Source organism: Oncorhynchus kisutch, linkage group LG12 (assembly GCF_002021735.2).
Source record: "Oncorhynchus kisutch isolate 150728-3 linkage group LG12, Okis_V2, whole genome shotgun sequence".
Taxonomy (NCBI): Eukaryota; Metazoa; Chordata; class Actinopteri; order Salmoniformes; family Salmonidae; genus Oncorhynchus; species Oncorhynchus kisutch.
In genome coordinates this window covers 25,557,566-25,577,749 of record NC_034185.2, presented here as the reverse complement: position 1 = coordinate 25,577,749, position 20,184 = coordinate 25,557,566, and the positions used below count along the sequence as shown (strand labels likewise).

At 42.3% G+C, this 20,184-nt stretch overlaps 1 protein-coding gene across 2 annotated transcripts in view; it reads right to left on the bottom strand.

Moving 5' to 3' along the window:
* Positions 1–20,184, bottom strand: part of LOC109900771 (atypical kinase COQ8A, mitochondrial) — a 33,822-nt gene that overhangs the window by 7,787 nt on the left and 5,851 nt on the right. The window contains exons 2-7 of one of the 2 annotated variants that reach the window (XM_020496576.2): positions 12,266–12,423; positions 11,408–11,806; positions 11,247–11,313; positions 5,704–5,778; positions 2,781–2,906; positions 251–336 (exon numbers count right to left, since the gene is read on the bottom strand). In XM_020496576.2, coding sequence (XP_020352165.1) covers positions 251–336; positions 2,781–2,906; positions 5,704–5,778; positions 11,247–11,313; positions 11,408–11,806; positions 12,266–12,406 — 894 coding nt within the window. In that variant the 5' untranslated portion in view covers positions 12,407–12,423. The remainder of the gene's footprint in view (positions 1–250; positions 337–2,780; positions 2,907–5,703; positions 5,779–11,246; positions 11,314–11,407; positions 11,807–12,265; positions 12,424–20,184) is intronic. The other variant, XM_020496577.2, reaches the window with a different exon arrangement.

The window sequence follows — 20,184 nt, the reverse complement described above, 5'->3', positions numbered from 1 at the left end:
TGGCAGCTCCCTCAACAGTGTGTCTGTCACGGAGATGGGAGTTAGTCTTCAGTTATGGACCCTCATTAATTGACTGGGGTTCAACAGACCTGATCGTAATCTGTTTTTCACTTGTCTTACTGACTGACTAATGATTCAGAGAGCTGCGTGATACTCATTTGTTTTCCAGTACCTCTTTCTAGCAAGAGGCTAAAGGACTAGTCAGGGGGGGGAGGGGCTTAAGAGCAGGTTATTAAAGGTGAAACCTTACCGTCATCTGTTTGATGGGCATGAAGTCTGCACTCTGTCTCACACGCTCAAAGATCTTGGCCAGCTGGGGGTTGATGAAGGCATCATCTGAAGGAGACGGACAGGGGAGAGAGATCAAAGTGAATGACTGATCAAAGATCTTGACCAGCTGGGGGTTGATGAAGGCATCATCTGAAGGAGACGGACAGAGAGAGATCAAAGTGAATGACTGATCAAAGATCTTGGCCAGCTGGGGGTTGATGAAGGCATCATCTGAAGGAGATGGACAGAGGAGAGAGATCAAAGTGAATGACTGATCAAAGATCTTGGCCAGCTGGGGGTTGATGAAGGCATCATCTGAAGGAGACGGACAGAGGAGAGAGATCAAAGTGAATGACTGATCAAAGATCTTGGCCAGCTGGGGGTTGATGAAGGCATCATCTGAAGGAGACGGACAGAGGAGAGAGATCAAAGTGAATGACTGATCAAAGCAGAGTCAGCCTGACATCCAACAGTCAGAACAAAACATGAGACAAGCCATGTTGTTCCTGTCTGTCAACCTGTTCATTACACTATGCACCAATACAGGACATGAAATCACAGGTCTTAATCACAGTATCCTGTTCAGTTAAATTCCAACACGTTGAGTAATAAATGAACAGTCACAGGTTTAGAAATCATCTTTAAACCCTTGGTGCCTCTGGGTCTTTATCACAGTTCAATCACAGAGATTAAGTCCTCGCCAGTGTTCACTAAACGTCTCTGGGAGGCCAACACATTTGGCACAGCAACAATCTTCACATAGCTTTAGCTGGCAGTGCCTTAAAACGGTCCCTCAAATGTATTATAGCAACAACGATGACTTTGCATATTAACCAAAACAACGTGGTGGGAGCTGGGTTGCAGAGCATTATGGGAAAGATCTACAACCGGGTCACCATTCCAACAACAAGTGGAAAAAGGCAGCAGATGAGAATGGCACCTCAAACAGATGAAATAGAACCCAAAACACAGTGGTCAGAGGGGACCTGAGGTCTTTGCTTTCTGATACTAATGGGGTAGATACCCCTGCCAGACCCGGCTGATTGTGAGTGAGGGCGTCTTTAGTATTTAGTTAAGCAGAACACATTTAAGCGTCGGCTGCACTTAATAAATGGAGGGATCAACTGAAGTAATAGTGATTTGACCTTTGTCTTACTGTAAATTACAGTGATTATCATCATGTGTGTTTGTCCTAACTTGTATGAGGACTGCTGAACAGACACGTTTTTCTGTTATGATTAGACAGCCATTGATATATGCAACAACCTTCCTAGAATACCAAGCCAGTTTGAAAACCAGTTTTATCTGAAATCATTCAACACGTTTTAGAACAAAGGACATTAGCCTAGACTATCAGTTTACATAGGGAAATATCTGCGGAAATATCAGAGGACGGTCACTTCAAACTCAAAAGGTCGCAGTTCTGACATAGTTGGTGGCTTATTTTTAGCCCTGGCTGTTGCTGTCCATCAATAGTAAATTTGGTACGTGTCACACAACTGACATGGGAATGGCGGGAGAATGCCATTTATTTATTTAACCTTTATTTAACCAGGCAAGTCAGTTAAGAACAAATTCTTATTTACAATGACGGCCTAGGAACAGTGGGTTAAACTGCCTTGTTCAGGGGCAGAACGACAGATTTTGACGACCTCAGCTTGGGGATTCAATCCAGCAACCTTTCGGCTACTGACCCAACACTCTAACCACTAGGCTACCTTCCGCCCCCATTGCCCTGTGCATTGAGTTGCATTAATCTTATGCTGGGTCTGTGACACTGTTTACCAGCTAGCTGGAGCAGTTAGAAACCCTTTCTCCCCTATATCCTACACATTACAATGCTCAGGATTTGTGATCATCTCCATGGTGACCATGCAGACCTATAGGCAGGCTTGGCTGGATAGCGACTACTCAAATTAGGGGCTTGAGGGGTAAGCTTCCCTCTAAAGCTGTACCTGCGTGCCAAATTTAGAGCACTAATCTGACTCAGCGCCAGGCAGCGCTATGAGAGAGGTAACCACTTTGCGTGCCAACACTCAGAAGGGCGGGCAAGGCTGTGTGCAGGGGGCAATCTATTTTTAAAATCAGAACCCCACTCACATTCCCAAAAACAAACAACCCAGCCCAGATAGACAAGCAGACAAGTTGGCAAGCTAGGGGGCCATTAAAAAGTCAATGTCAAGGGCAACACAGCAGGGTCCAGCCAGGCTAAAATAAGTGTTGTGTGTTGTTGTGATCTGACCGGAGGTGTGGTGAACTGGGAGATGCATGAATAGATAGATGCCAGTGAGGTGGGAGAGGCCAGAAATAACTCTACAGAGATCTACAGAGGCTGGAGGGAGGCCCAGTAGAGGTTATGAAGATGACTCATGAGTGCCGTGACACTAGGGATAAGGGTCATGAAGCCTGCCACGCTGCAGCACAGTAGACACAGCTGAAGAGGGCAGTAAGCAGAGGGAATGGCCCAGACACAAATAAAACACACAGGATCAAGGTTTGCCAGTAGTCACCTTGAATGCTGAGCATCTGGCCCAGTTTGAGTGCGGCTCCGCGGACCTTGCACAGCGTCCTGACGATCCGCTCTGCGTTAGCCTCTGATAGGAACGGACTGGAGTCCAGAACGGCCTTCTTGTCAGCTGAGGGGAGAAATAACAGTCAGCTCTATGCTAAACTCCAAGGTTGGAATGGAAAATGTAGTTGTAGTGATTATCCTGGTGAGAGGCAAACTAATGTTGAATCTCATGGGTTTTGTGGATAGATAGTGCAGGTCTGGCTTATGGGAGATAATGCTTTCATAAATAGCATCTAACGGCAACACTTTACTCAAACCAGTAGTGATTCCTGACTGAGGAGAAGGCCTAATGCGGTGAGAGAAGTGTCACTTCCACACTATTGATACTCTCTCAAGACATGGTAGAGAACACCAGCGCTCTTCCTGACACCCTGTCCAGAGCACCCCATTCCCATCTATCAGAGACACAACTAAAACGTGTTTACTAGAAGACTGCCGAGACGTGAATTGTGAATGTCTTTCCTGACAGTACTGTACAGTTTGTTTCATCCATATTCTGTTATTGTATCAGCTTGTACGATACAACATATTCACTATAGAAAACTGGGCATTTTCATAAACCAACGGACTTGATTAAAAGCAGGCTAAAAAAGATATCTTCCCGTCCTAGGCAGCGTTTTGTGTAGCAGAACCAGTCTGTCTGGTTTGAAGCCCCCAGATGCCCTCAAGCAGGGAGAGAGAGGCACGCCTGCCAGGCAGCCCAGGTGGAGTGAGGGGGAGAATGTGTGTCAGTGGGCCACACTGACATCAACAGCAGGAGCAGTGCGTATTAAGGCTTTATGAGCAGAAGGAGATTTTAAAAAAGGACTAACTTCAGGCACACTGCTGCTACTCTGTTTCCCCCCAGAGCGCTCTTCATTAGCAGAACTTTAGAGAACAGTGCACTGGATAAAGAGTAGACTAAAGTCCCCCACCGTAGATCAAGATTTTTTTTTCTTATGCGCTCTGATGACAAACTCTACTCCACCACTACATACTCGCTCTGTATTGTGCAGAAACGGTGCTCATTATAGAATGAATGTGTGCTTGAATACCATCTATGACTTATCAAGTTTGACTCAACAATCGGGATGATTTCTGATTAAGCCAAGGAGTTAAGGTTGATCTCAATTTAAAGCCCTAGATTCAAATGTACTGTATCTCTTCCTGGGTTTTAAAGAAGACAATGAGCACAGTTACATGCACACAATAATATGACTATTGTTGATAGTCAGACTAATATAATAGTTATGTTAAAACGTTTACATGTTTTGCAAGAAGAACCATTTCCCTAATAATCCTCTTTACATGGACACATCTGAAATCAGGCTACCTGACAAGACTTTTGATAAATGCAGAAAATTGCCAAACCATGTGATTTTTTTTGGGCGAAGCCTATTTGATTTGGAGTTTGGACATATAAAGTTTGCATGGGGAAAACTATTGATGCGTACTTTTAGTTTTTCCAAACTAATTTCACTCGCGCAAAAGAGGGAGGCTACCGGTGCTGACACATGTGCAGATCAAATACACCACTGGAACACCCATTAAGTGGTTTACATGTCCTAATAATTCAAAAGAAAAACCAGGTGTTGTAATCGGCGCATGCTTACTTCGATTATGACCTCACGCCGATTAGGATAAGCAGAGTAAGGTGTTTCTGTGACTATTACATAGTCTGCCTACCGCCATAATAAGTTTAATATCAAATTATTAGTGTGCATGTAAATACACTCAATGAGTACATTTATACGCACAGTAATAATTCAATAGTAAAACAGAGTATGGCGGTAGGCAGACTATGTAATAGTCATAGAAACACCTTACTCTGCTTATCTTAAAATCGGCAGACGGTCAACATTGAAGTAAGAATACGCCTATTTAAAACACCTGGTATTCTGAGCAATCTTTCAAATGATTAGGACATGTAAACACCCTAGTCGCTGTTTCAGCGGTGGATTTGATCTGGGCATGTGCCAGCACCAGCAAGCCTCCCTCTAGCGTGAGGAGTTCAGAACAACAGAATGTATGTGTTTTAGAAGTCATTTTCACACACACATTGAAATCAGAATCAAACATTGCTTCCAAAAAATAAAATGGTTGCTGTGGTAGAACGTTTATTTTGATTTTATTTTGCCTTTATCATAGTACCATCAGGTAGCCGGATTTCAGACGCGTCCATGCCTTTATCATAGTACCATCAGGTAGCCGGATTTCAGACGCGTCCATGCCTTTATCATAGTACCATCAGGTAGCCGGATTTCAGACGCGTCCATGCCTTTATCATAGTACCATCAGGTAGCCGGATTTCAGACGCGTCCATGCCTTTATCATAGTACCATCAGGTAGCCGGATTTCAGACGCGTCCATGTAAAAAAGGATTATTAGGGAAATCATTCTTCTTGCAAAGCATTATATTAATCTGATTATTCACAATAAAATTACATTATTGTGTGCATGTAACCGTACTAATTGGCTCTGTGAATGGTTCTATAATGTCCATCTCCCCTGCACTAGATTAGACTGCTAAACCACCTCCACTTATTTTTTGTAATCGCGAAGACCACACTCATCAACTGAGCCCTACTACAGTAGAGTCGAAGAACTATAGCCTAGTGTGTTCAACTACAATTAATTATGATAGGAATTATTATGCCTCTGCATATCTGTATAGGTGACATATGTCCAATGCATGCAAATTAAAATAGGTTACAATGTAATTCTTAGATGAATTAAATCATGTCAGACATGTCGAAGGGGCGTTGCCTGCATGTTACTGCTGGGTAAGTGTCTAGTACGTGAGTGTGCATGCTTGTACACGTAATGTGAAACATAAGCCCGTTTCCAGTTACCATAGAAATCAGTTTATGTTAAACAGTTACCGTTTTCCTCACTTGGCCTCATACTCTTCTTGGCTACCTCAGCCAGCGCTCCAAAGCCCAGCCCTACAGCAAGACCTGTAGACACAACCCACAGTGTTAACAATCACACAACAATCCATCCTGAGATAACATGACGTTAAGATCTGGGTCATTCAGTAGGGTACAATGTACGGGACGTTCAGATAGAAATATTTTGTGTAGAACAGACATGGTTCTCTGTCATGTAGCGTAAGGAATCATATCAGCTTTATATACGTAGGGTGTCCAATCAAAAATGCTTCTTTTGACAGATGGGTAAAATCATGTTAAATGTGCATTTGGAAAGTATTCAGACCCCTTCTCTTTTTATTCTAAAATGGAATAAATACTTCTTTTTTTTTATTTTTATGCCAATCTACACACATTACCTCATAATGAAGAAGCCAAAAAAGGTTGACATTTTTGCACATTTAAAATTAAAAACAGTAATACCTTATTTACATAAGTATTCAGACCCTTTGCTATGAAACTCGAAATTGAGCTGAGGTGCATGCTGCTTCCATTGATCATCCTTGAGATGTTTCTACAACCTGGGAGTCCACCTGTGTTAAATTCAATTGATTGGACATGATTTGTAAAGGCACGCACCTGTCTATAGAAGGTCCCACAGTTGACAGTGAAAGTCAGAGCAAAAACCAAGCCATGAGGTCGAAAGAATTGTCCGTAGAGAAAAGTACAGAGAGAAATCCTTGATGAAAACCTGCTCCAGAGTGCTCAGGGCCTGACTGTGGCAAAGGTTTACCTTCCAACAGGACAACGACCCTAAGCACACAGCCAAGACAACGCAGGAGTGGCTTCGGGACAAGTCTCTGAATGTCCTTTCTTAGCCCAGCCAGAACCAGGAATTGAACCCGATCTAACATCTTTGGAGAGACCTGAAAATAGCTGTGCAGCGACTCCCCATCCAACCTGACAGAGCTTGAGAGGATCTGCACAAAAGAATGGGAGAAACTCCCCAAATACAGGAGTGCCAAGTTTGTAGAGTCATACTCAAGAAGACTAGAGGCTGTAATCTCTGCCAAAGGTGTTTCAAAGTACTGAATAAAAGTGTCTAAATACTTAGGTAAATGTGATATTTCATTTTTAATACATTTGCAAAAATGTCTAAAAACCTGTTTTTGCTTTGTCATTATGGGGTATTGTGTGTAGATTGATGAGGGGGGGAAAATGTTGAACTCATCTTCTGGAATCCGAAGGACATAAAACAACAGAGGAAAGATGGATATCCATTTTGAGACATGGCATTAATTCCAATTCTTTTTCGAAGATTTCTAGCAAAAACAAGAGTATCTATGAAATGTCAATGGAACACTGAGCGTATACCAAGCTTTTAACATGTAATACAACTCGTTTCATGGCAATCTTGCGACCTGCGGAAACAACTTTGAAGACGACGACCACAAAATGCACAATCCTCAAAAGCTGTCACGAGAAACCTGCACCGCTATGTCAAAAGAGCTTATTATTGGATGTATTAGGTTAATTAGGTTATGACATCTGACTTTTAGGATATAATGTTAATGATATGTTAGAGAAAGACCCCACTGAACGATTCAGAACATTTACAATCATATGTCTTGGTAAAATGTATTTAATAACATAAGGAAGTGAAATTTCATCACCAAAGAGCATTGATATGTACATTGATATGTACTTATTTTCCATATTGTACAGAACATCCCAGGTACACCTATAAATTGCTTCCCACAGCCTTTTGCTTCCCCATGATACATCAGTCAGGTCAAATCAGTTCCTGGTAGCTCATGGGACATTCACTTATGCCACTCTAGTCTATTTAAGACACTGATGGAGTTCAGTTCAGACTTTCAGTTACATACAGATGTTATCTTAAGAAATTAACAGAAGTTTAGTATAAATAAACATGTAGAAGGTATTTTTGGTGTCGGTGATTATTTTACCTTTTTTTTTTAATATAAGTCATCTATTAAATAATCACCCCTTTTCCTCTTTGGATAGCACATCTAAAATCAAATCACAACAGCTAACTAACAGTGAAATGCTTACTTACAGGCCCCTCATCAACAATGCAGAGAGAAAGAAAAGAGAAGTAATAGAAAAGTAATAATAAAAGTAATAATGAATACACAATGAGAAACGATAACTTGGCTATAAGCATTGTGTACCAGTACCGAGTCGATTTGCATGAACAAACAAAATCCCTTTGCGATTCATTCTGGCATAGTTCTCTACTTTCTAGTCAATAAGCAAGTAGGAAAGTGGGCACAGAAAAATTATGTGTCACTGTGCTGAGAATATGGGGGGCATCCATATCTACAGCACAGAATGAAGATCACAGCTCACTGGCTCATTCCTCGGCATTTAGATGTTCATCAATAGTGCTGAGTTCAGAACATTTTATACCACAACTCATATGGCACAGAAACAAGCTTGGGTACAGGCCAGGCAGTTCAGCCTTCCTACACTACATTAGTATGTTATATAACTCCACCGTGAAGTAATACTCTCCATAACAAATCACTGTGCACAAACCAGCTGAGGACTCCCCTGAAATGCTGTTAAGTTAAAAGTGGTGGACGAGCGTGCACCATTTGAACCAGTGACCTTTGATAGATATACAAAACAAGTCCAGTCTTGACCCCTTCAGCCAGCCGTACCTGTGCTCCCAAACACCACTGTGTGTAGTGTGTAATCTTGTCAATGATTGAGTAGCACTTCCTACACTGGAGAGATCCCTAAGGGTTGTTGACAGGACACAATTGATAGTGGGCATATATATATATATACACACACACACAATCAATTGTGTATATATATATATACACACTAATCAAATCTGGCTTCAGATATTTATTCTCTGAAATATGTTCAGCAACCGATTTCTTCAAACGTTATGTTGTCCTCTAAATAAATCGAAGCAACACATTCAGGAAGCTTCACCATGATATTAGAATATCTTGTTTACACCCATAGACCCCCTCAGGATTGCTCCTTTCTTGGTAAACTGCATCCAATCATAGCTCAACTTCCTGAGCAGTAGCTGACTAAGTCCTTCTGTCAGTCAAGTCAAAGAATCCTGCAGAAGTTCAAAGGGGTGACACTGAGTTGTGCCATCAGCTCCTGACACTGTCATACCTCAAAGCTGCAGGCTCACCCTGATCACCTTACAGAAATAGATCACCCTGATCACCTTACAGAAATAGATCACCCTGATCACCTTACAGAAATAGATCACCCTGATCACCTTACAGAAATAGAGAGTTTTGTTTATGATGAAAAATAGATGGCGTGTTTAGGACATGACAACAACAGCGGGGCCTGGGGGTTCATAAAAAGACAACTGGTCAGACAACTTCTGAACATCCTGCTAACTTCAGCGGTAAGACGACAATCTCTCCATGGAAGCATCCATGTGTGGTGTTTCCTGAAGCATCATGAGTACATGTCAAAGGGAACTGAAACTCAGAGAGCATGGTGTTAATTTATGTATCCATAATCCAACCCACAATAACAACCAGGAGAGAACAGAACAGGAAACCTGCATGGCTTGGTGTTCTCTCATATTGGTACACCAACTAACAGACATCAGGAACTGGATAGCCTGTCAGCAACTCTATCTCAACGTGTGACCAGTTGATGGTCAGTCTTCAGGGAACAGTATAGCACTTTTCCCCTGGAGGAGCGGGACCTCGGTTGCCAGCCTACCAGGTATCCCCCTGAGCCATGATGGGGAGGGAGAGCAGACCAATAAGGCTCCAGAGTGCTGGACTGACAGGTGTCCGTCTATCGAGACCCACATCACTTAAATGCCCCCAAACCCGGCAACCCTGATTTCCAGCTGAATGATGCAGTGATCCGTCAGGAGATCCCTCTCCGAGACCCGCCCCGCCCCCCAACCTCCCATGATGCTTGTGGTAGTGCGGTGCCCTGACAGAGAGAGAATGCCAGAGCTGGCTCTGTAATGTATACAGAAGGTGCCAGGGCCATGTATGGACCGAGAGTAAACAGGTGCACCTAAGTGGCTTTCCTCTCGCTTGTGTATCGGCTTGCTGCGTGGATCTGATAAACTCCCAAACAGCCACAAAATGTGCAGCATGCTGGCAGAGAGATGGATGACCCAGGCCGGGGCAGGCCAGGGCCGGCTGTCAGTCCAGATCCCAGAGATCAGCTGTACCCAGGCCAGGATATCAGCTAGAGATGCTGCTCACATTAATCCCACTACCTCCCTTTATCATATCATGAGCTCTGACTCATTCAGCCTCTGCTGCCTACATTTGTAGTGCTCTGTCCTCCTCCTGTTTAGTCACAGACCAAGGTGGTGGGACGCTCAGATATCATAGTGCTTACATGACAGACAGCTCGTTGCATCCCATCTACAGCTGTAGTAGATGGAATACTGTACACACCCACAGCATATATTTATACTCCGGACTCCAACATTGCTCATCCTAATATTTCTATATTTCTTCATCCCATTCTTTGACTTTTGAATTTGTGTGTATTATTGTGTACTCTTAGATATTACTGCACTGTTGGAGCTAGGAGCACAATAATTGTGCTACATCCGCAATACCATCTGCTAAATGTGTATGTGACCAATACAATTTGATCTTCTCAACACCATATCAATACATCCTATCCATCTACAGGTAGCCAAATAAAACTGCCTTTGATGACATAAAACACTGCTAAAACCATGAAAATAAATATCATTCACATGGAGAAAAAACAGGAGCTTTAAGCTAGTGTAGTACAGGTCAGATTGATAACAGTAAAGGTGTCTCTCTGAAGAGGCAGAAGCTAACTGGCACTAGCAGACTAGTTAAGAACTCCCTAATAGCTAATCTGCAGTCTGCTTTGCAGGCCAAAGTGCAGATTAACCTCCAGGTCTCAATCTGTCCCTTTGGCTGTCAAGGGAAGAGGACAGGTCTCAGAGAACTCACTAACAACCCTAAACCACAACTTATACATTACAGGAGCATGCACAGAGCATCTAGAACTCAACACAAAATGCACAGAATGGGATTGATTGACACCAACATCTGTTCACACCGTAGTCACAACACTCTAGACAACAAACCTTCACATCACCTAGCTCTGTCCAGCCACCCTAGAATTCTGGAAAGAAACAATACAAACTATCCACCCTCTTGGGTCACCGCATTCAAATCTCCCTGTCCCTCTGCCTTCTTGGAGAGCTCTCATCATCAACCATCGGGTGATCAGTTGTACAATAATTTTCCTTTAATGCGATGTTTGGATGAAATGAAAAGGGGGATAAAAGGTGAGCTCAAGCAAGAAACAAAGATGAAATAAAGCACCATTTCTGTCACTATTCTGATGTCACCAAATCAATATTCCCAAGTTACGAGGATCAAGTTCTTAACACTCACAGCAATGTAGTCAACAGCAACATGTTACTGATCCAATAAAATGTTCAGTACCTTCCCCTCCTGAAAATAACAACATAATACACTTGACATTTGTAAGAGCACAGTAGAAACCAAAATAATGTGTAGCCTTACCTCCAAAATTGGCCAGTCTCCCTAACCGTGTCACGGGTACCTTTCTCTCTCGTGCCCTCTCACTGAGCTAAAACAGAGACAGAACAACACAATGGTAGACAAGATACACACTCAGCACATCTCGGAGTCACAGGTAACAGTGAGATGAGGTGTAGATGTACCATTTGTTTGTGTGGTTTCTCGTTCCTCTTGGCCTCCCTGGCCTTCTCCATGTCCTCGGCCGTGAGGCCCCCAACCCCCGAGCGGTCCTGGTGATAGGAGCGGTAGACGCTATAGGATCGGTAGGAACGGATCTGTCCTGAGAACTGGCTGCTGGGGTCCTTGTAGCCATCAAAGAGCTTGGATTTGACTGAGACCTGGCCATTGTATGTCCCGCTGGTCCCTCCGTCTGCGCTCTCTGTCCTCTCCGATGAGAAGCCCCCCTCATCCCGGAACCCTGACCCCGCGTGTTCCCCACTGTCCATGTTGCTTCCTTCTGCTCCAGAGAAGTCATACTTGCTGTCCATGTCTGCTGGGAAGTCATCAGACGCACTCTGCTGCTGCTGCTGCCCACCAAACTCCTTAAACAGATACACAGAAGTGAAAGGGGTCAATGAGGAGCTTGGTGTGGTTTCACTGGTATGGATAGGGCCAGAGATTTTCTTGACCGGGAAAAACTCAGCCCAAGATATTTCCAGGTCATCTGATAAAAATTTAAATGAATAAATGTATAAATCTGATCTCAAGTCAAACTGTATTTACATCCCAGCATGCTTTGCGGGGGTTTAGTTCTCCATTGTACTATTCCGATCAAATAACTCAGCCATGATAATATTCCAAAACTCTATGAATCAACCTTTTGTTGCGCTTACTCTAAATTAGACTAGGCACAAAAGAAGGATAGGAAGCTATTTGACACTGAAGCTCTGTCATCCATTTTAGATCTGGCTACTGGAGGTATTGTCTGACAATGAAAAATACAGAATCTTTGTAACAATCATAGTTCTCCACTACCCCCATTCATCTCCTGCTGTGCCCACCTGCATCTTCTGCATGGCTACTCCCATGCTCTGGGCCATGGCCTGGGCTCCTCCATTACGCAGGGTGTTGGCCTGAGTCTCCATGATGGCCTGGCTCAGCTTGGTCAAGCCACGCATCACCAACATCATGTCGCCAGCCATGATGGTCTCCCTCACACCTAGAACAGAGACGTGGAAAGATTCCATGAAAGGGGGTTACATAAAGCAGACAGTATGTACATGCATGCAACAGTCTGAGGCTAGATGAACTGAAAGAAGTCGTGCTGAAAAGTCTTCTTGTAGAATCTAAGACAAACCTTCATAACAGTAAATGTCAATTTAATAGTGAATATAACAGCGTGACAAAGGGAAATGACATTAATCATACTGGTGGAATGAAAATCGTGTACGGTCACCAATGGCCTATCGGAGGACGTGAAAGTCACACCACTACAGGCCATTGGCGGAGGTTTAAGTCTCACATGCTAATAGCCAGCACTGCTGTCAGTCAACAACTAGAGAGTGCTTGGTCGGGCAGGCAGCAAAACACAGCTGTTATCAACGCTCATCACAGCCAAGACAACCTCGCAAAGGTTAAACATGTTTTCACTCAAGGGAACAAACATTTAGGTAACGACTTCCAACGCCAGGGCTACACTGGGAATAATAGGTGTTACGTTACAACAAACATGAGCATGTTTCAGCTTTACAGTAAGATTATCTGGAAGGAAACAAGGCTTCGCATGGAAAGTACCCTTGCCTGGCTCTTAGTGCCGGACCATATTATTCATTATTTTGAGCTATATTGTAGAGTCATATCGTCCAGCAGTGAGTGAAATATAGAAAGGCCACTGAAAAGTATAATATCTGCACTTTTCAAATCTCATTGCTGCAAATTACAAAACTGGGCTGACCTTAAAGGTCAGACACTGCAATCTATCTCAATATAATTTCTGGGTAACAATTAAGTACCTTAACTTTCTGTGATTGAAAATCAACTTAAATGGTGGTTGGTTGACACAGCAGAAATAAATATTCTTATTGGTTGGTTGAAGTTACATACAGTGCATTCGGAAAGTATTCAGCCCCTTTGACTTTTTCCACATTTTGTTACGTTATAGCCTTATTTTAAAATGGATTCAAAAATAATAAATTCCCAATCTACAATACCCCATAATGACAAAGCAAAAACAGGGTGATAAACATTTTTGCAAATGTACATTTAAAAAAAACAGAAATAACTTATTTACATAAGTATTCAGACCCTTTGCTATGAAGCTCGAAAGAGCTCAGGTGCATCCTGTTTCCATTGATCATCCTTCTACAACTTGATTGGCGTCCACTTGTGGTAAATTCAATTGATTGGACATGATTTGGAAAGGCACACAGCTGTCTGTATAAGGTCCCACAGTTGACAGTGCATGTCAATGCAAAAACCAAGCCATGAGAGGTTGAAGGAATTTTCCGTAGCGCTCAGAGACGGGATTGTGTTGAGGCACAGATCTGGGGAAGGATACCAACATTTCTTTGCAGTATTGAAGGTACAAGAACACAGTGGCCTCAATCATTCTTAAATGGAAGAAGTTTTGAACCACCAAGACTCTCTAGAGCTGGCAGCGCGACCAAACTGAGCCATCAAGAGAGAAGGGCCTTGGTCAGGGACAATACCAAGAACCCAATGGTCACACTGACAAGCGCTCCAGAGTTCCTCTGTGGAGATGGGAGAACCTTCCAGAAGGACAACCATCTCTGCAGCACTCCACCAAGCCTTTTATGGTAGAGCGGCCAGACGGAAGCTGCTCCTCAGTAAAAAGCACGACCAAAAGGGCACCTAAAGGACTCTCATACCATGAGAAACAAGATTCTCTGGTCTGATTAAAACAAGCTTCAACTATTTGGCCTGAATTCCAAGCGTCATGTCTGGAGGAAACCAGTCACTGCTCATCACCTAGCCATCCCTACAGTGAAGCATTGTGGTGGCAGCATCATGCTGTGGGGATGTTTTTCAGCAGCAGGGACTGGGAGACTAGTCATGATCGAGGGAAAGATGAACGGTGCAAAGTACAGAGAGATCCTTGATGAAAATCTTTTCCAAAGCACTCAGGATCTCAGACTGGTTCACCTTCCAACAGGACAACAACCCTAAGCACACAGCCAAGACAATGCAGGAGTGGCTTCGGGACAACTCTCTGAATGTCCTTGAGTGGCCCAGCCAGAGCCCGGACTTGAACCTGACCTGAAAATAACTGTGCAGCGACGCTTCCCATCCAACCTGACAGAGCTTGAGGGGATCTACAGAGAAGAAATGGGAGAAACTCCCCTAATACAGGTGTGCCAAGCTGTGTAAAGGGTTTGAATGATTATGTAAATGTAATATTTCAGTTAATTTTTTATACATTTGCAAACATTTCTAAAAAGCAGTTTTTGTCCCATTATGTAGGTAGTGTGTGTAGACTGCTCAGGAAAACAAAACAGTTTAATCAATTTTAGAATAAGGCTGTAACGTAACAAAATGTGAAAAAAGTGAAGGGGTCTGGATACTTTCCGAATGCACTGTATCATTAACATATTATGCAATTGGTCATGCTTTCTGATTGGCAGAGATCGTGAATGTAAACTCTCCCCAGTCTGATTTTGACATGCAAGCTAGGTCACGCTCCGAAATACTGTTCACTACTTTCATATTTAAAATGTGTACGAGTTCACTACCTACATGTCCTGATGTGTGCGCGCACACACAGGATTTTTTTTGTTCAGCTCATGAACATGGGACCAACACTTTACACGCATTAGCTCCCTGCTAATTCTGTTATTTCCATGCTAACAGACAAATCCTGAATCTACAGCCATCAACATACTATCATCCTGCACAACTTTTTTTCATTGTACATTCTCTCCAATTTCATGATATCCAATTGGTAGTTACAGTCGTGTCATCGCTGCAACGCCCCTATGAACTCGGGAGAGGCAAAGGTCGATAGCACGTGTCCTCCAAAACACGACCCCGACAAGCCTCACTGCTTCTTGACACACTGCTTGCTTAACCCGGAAGCCAGCTGCACCAATGTGTCGGAGGAAACCATCCAACTGACGACAAAGTCTGCTTGCACAAGGAGTCGCTAGAGCACGATGGGACAAGGCTAGCCAAACTCTCCCATAACCCGGACGACTCTGGGCCAATTGTGTGGGGCCTCATGGGTCTCACGGTCAGCCGGCTGTGACACAGCCTAGGATCCAATCCGGGGCTATAGTGACCCTTACGCACGGCGATGCAGTGCCTTAGATCACTGTGCCACTCGGGAGTCCTGCACATTAACATGCTTCATTGCGTCTGTCGTCAGGTACTCATTACATTTATTGTATTAAGTACTATTTTTGTCATTGTTATGATGTTTGACTTCAAAATACCCAGTCTGATATTGACATGCAAGTGACGACTCACGAATGTACAGCCATCAACAGACGGTTGTCCTGCACATTTAATGTGGTTCCTTGTGTCTATCGTCAGAGTAAACTACCAATCAACTGGGCTCACTTGCTGAACAGTCCTTTCTTTAAAAACACAATGCAAGAGAGGTATGAAGTACGATAACATCTGCTACATTAGCAAAGAGAAATTTCTCAAGAAATAATTTTGCTAGGACTGTCTGGTTGTTGTTTTAGCAAATTTATTGAAAATGAAAAACAGAACTCTCATTTACACACACACGCACACGAGTCAATACTTTATAGAAGCACCTTTGGCAGCGAGTACAGTTGAGTCTTTCTAAGTGTCTAAGAGCTTGCCACACCTGCATTGTGCAACATTTGCCCATTATTCTTTTCAAAATGTTTCAACCGCTGTCAAATTGGTTGTTGATCATAGCTAGCCTCTTTGGCCAAGGCGTGCCGCTAGCGACCCACATCGACAACATCCGGTGAAATTGCAGAGCGACAAATTCAAATGACAGAAATAGTAATAAAAAACATTCATGAAAATACAAGTGTTATACATTGGTTAAAAGATGAACTTCTTGTTAATCCAGCTGCTTTGTCAGATTTCAAAAAGGCTTTATGGTGAAGCATAACATGCGATTATCTGAGGACAGCGCCCTGCACACAAAAGCATACAAACATTTGCCAACCAAGCAGTAGAGTCACAAAAGTCAGAAATAGCAGTAAAATAAATCACTTACCTTTGAAGATCTTCATCTGGTTGCAATCACAAAGGTCCCAGCTACATAACAAATGGTCCTACTGTTCGATAAAGTCCTTCTTTATATCCCAAAAACTCAGTTTTGTTGGCTCGTTTTGTTCAGTAATCCACTGGCTCAAAGGCGGTCAAAACATGCAGACAAATACATCCTAATAGTACCGGTAAAGTTTGTCGAAACATGTCAAACGATGTCAATTATCTAAATAATCGATAATATTTCAACCGGACAATAGCGTATTCAATAGAAAGGAAAAAGAACGAAAAGGTGCGCACACAGTCACGTGCGCAAACCAGTACTGCATGATTCCCAAGTCCGCTGACCAAAATTTATTTTTCTTCATCGTTTTTCAGAAAACAAGCTTGAAAGCATGTCTAAAGACTGTTGACATCTAGTGAAAGCCATAGGAACTGCAATCTGGGCCCTAACCCATTACACCGTCAATAGGCATTCAATGGAAAACCACTCACATCAACAACAAAATAAAAATCCCACTTCCTGGATGGATTTTCCTTGGTTTTTCACCTGCCATATCAGTTCTGTTATACTCCCATTATTTTAACAGTTTTAGAAACTTCAGAGTGTTTTCTATCCAATGCTACCAAGTACATGCATATCCTAGCTTCTGGGCCTGAGTAACAGGAAGCTTGTTTTGGGCACGTCACTCATCCGAATGTCCTAATACTGCCCCCTATCACTACAAAGCTAGACAACCATTTTCAGGTGTTGCTATAGATTTTCAAGTAGATTTAAGTCAAAACTGTATCTCGGCCTCAGGAACATTCACCATCTTCCTGGTAAGCAACTTCAGTGTAGATTTGGCCTTGTGTTGTAGGTTATTGAATTAATCTCCCAGTGTCTGGTGGAAAGCAGACACTGGGAGCATATCGCCATTCAACTCATTTTTTTAACCTGAAACTCCTCCATCCTTAATGATGACAAGCATACCCATAACATGGTGCAACCACCACAATGCTTGAAAATAGAGAGTGGTACTCAGTTCCTTGTTGCAAAATGAAGGCATGTTTTGGAATATTTTTGTACAGGCTTCGTTCTTTTCACTCTGTCAATTAGGTTAGGGCCTCATGGTGAAAACCCTGAGTGTTTTCCTTCCTCTCCGGCAACAGAGTTAGGAAGGACACCTGTATCTTTGTAGTGACTGGGTGTATTGATACACCATCCAAAGTGTAATTAATAACCTCCCTGTCTTTGTGGTTTAATCTGTGTTTTAAATGCACTGCTCGACTGAGGGAACTTAACGATAATTGTATGTGTGGGGTACAGAGATGAGGTAGTTACTACACTAAATCATGTTAAACACTTATTGCACACAGAGTGAGTCCATACAACTTATTATGTGACTTGATAAACAAATGTTACTCCTGAACTTATTTATGCTTTCCATAACAAAGGGGTATTATACAGATATTCATTTTTTCATTCATTTGTATAAAAAAAAGTAAATCATTATTTAACTTTGACATTATGGGGTATTGTGTGTAGGCCAGTGACAAAAAAACATCTCAATTTAAGAAAATGTTCAATTCTGGTTGTAAGACAAAGAAAATGAAGAAACGGTAAAGTGGTGTGAATACTTTCTAAAGACACTGTATACAATTTCATTTCAAGGACGCCCTCACTCCGAGATTTTAAATCTGGAAACAAGGTCACCACCATAACGTGGCCTCATTCATTTGGCAACAGAGTATCTACTGCACACTAGCCAGACAGACTTCCCCTGTTCTCAAAATCACACAAACCACCCATTAGAGGTCGACCGATTATGATTTTTCAACGATTATTGGAGGACCAATTATTGGAGGAACGATTATATACCGATTATTGGAGGACCAAAAAAAGCTGATACAGATTTATTTTTAAATCAGACGATTTTTATATATACAGTTGAAGTCGGACATTCACATACACTTAGATTGGAGTCATTAAAACTAGTTTTTAAACCACTCCACAAATGTCTTGTTAACAATCTACAGGTTTTGGTAAGTCGGTTAGGACATCTACTTTGTGCATGACAAGTAATTTTTCCAACAATTATTTAGAGACAGATTTCACCGGATCACAATTCCAGTGGGTCAGAAGTTTACATACATTAAGTTGACTGTGCCATTAAACAGCTTGGAAAATTCCAGAAAAGTGTGTGACTTCAGGCTAATTTTCATCATTTATCAGAAGTTTGAGTCAATTGGAGGTGTACCTGTGGATGTATTTCAAGGCCTATCTTCAAACTCAGTGCATCTTTGCTTGACATCATGGTAAAATCTACAGAAATCAGCCAAGACATCAGAAAAAAAACTGTAGACCTCCAAGTCTGGATCATCCTTGGGAGCAATTTCCAAACGCCTGAAGGTACCGCGTTCATCTGTTCAAACAATAGTACGCAAGTATACGCTGCCATCATACCACTCAGGAAGGAGATGCGTTGTCTCCTAGAGATGAACATATTTTGGTGCGAAAAGTGCAAATCAATCCAAGAACAACAGTAAAGGACCTTGTGAAGATGCTGAAGGAAACAAGTATCTATATCCACAGTAAAACGAGTCCTATATCGACATAACCTGAAAGGCCGCTCAGCAAGGAAGAAGCCACTGCTCCAAAACCGCCATCAATTTTTATTTTAAGCCAGACTACAGTTTGCAACTGCACATGGGGACATTGTACTTTTTGGAGAAATGTCCTCTGGTCTGATGAAACAAAAATAGAACTGTTTGTCCTTAATGACCATCGTTATGTTTGGAGGAAAAGGGGGGAGGCTTGCAAGCCGAATAACACCATTCCAACCGTGAAGCACGGGGGTGGCAGCATCATGTTGTGGGGGTGCTTTGCTGCAGGAGGGACTGGTGCACTTCACAAAATAGATGGCATCATGAGAAGGGAAAATGCGGATATATTGAAGCAACATCTCAAGACATCAGTCAGGAAGTTAAAGCTTGGTCGCAAATGGGTCTTCCAAATGGACAATGACCCCAGGCATACTTCCAGAGTTGTGGCTTAAGGACAAAATGGCTTAAGGACCACAAAGTCAGGGTATTGGAGTGGCCATCACAAAGCCCTGACCTCAATCCTATCAAAAATGTGGGCAGAAATGAAAAAGCGTGTGCAAGCAAGGAGGCCTACAAACCTGACTCAGTTACACCAGCACTGTCAGAAGGAATGGGCCAAAATTCACCGAACTTATTGTGGGAAGCTTGTGGAAGGCTACCCAAAACATTTGACCCAAGTTAAACTATTTAAAGGCAATGCTACTAAATACTAATTGAGTGTATGTAAACTTCTGACTCACTGGGAATGTGATGAAAGAAATACAAGCTGAAATAAATCATTCTCTAACACTATTATTCTGACATTTCACATTCTTAAAATAAAGTGGTGAGCCAAACTGACCTAAAACAGGGAATGTTGACTAGGATTAAATGTCAGGAATTGGCTAAGGTGTACGTAAACTTCCGACTTCAACTTTGTGTGTGTGTATTTAATATTTGTAATAATGACAAGTACAACAATACTGAATGAACACTTTTATTTCAATATAATACATAAATAAAATCTATTTAGTCTCAAATAAATAATGAAACATGCTCAATTTGTTTTAAATAATGCAAAAACAGTGTTGGAGAAGAAAGTAAAAGCGCAATATGTGCCATGTAAAAAAGCTACCGTTTAAGTTCCTTGCTCAGAACATATGAAAGCTGGTGGTTCAATATTCCTAGTTCTTCAATATCCCAGTTA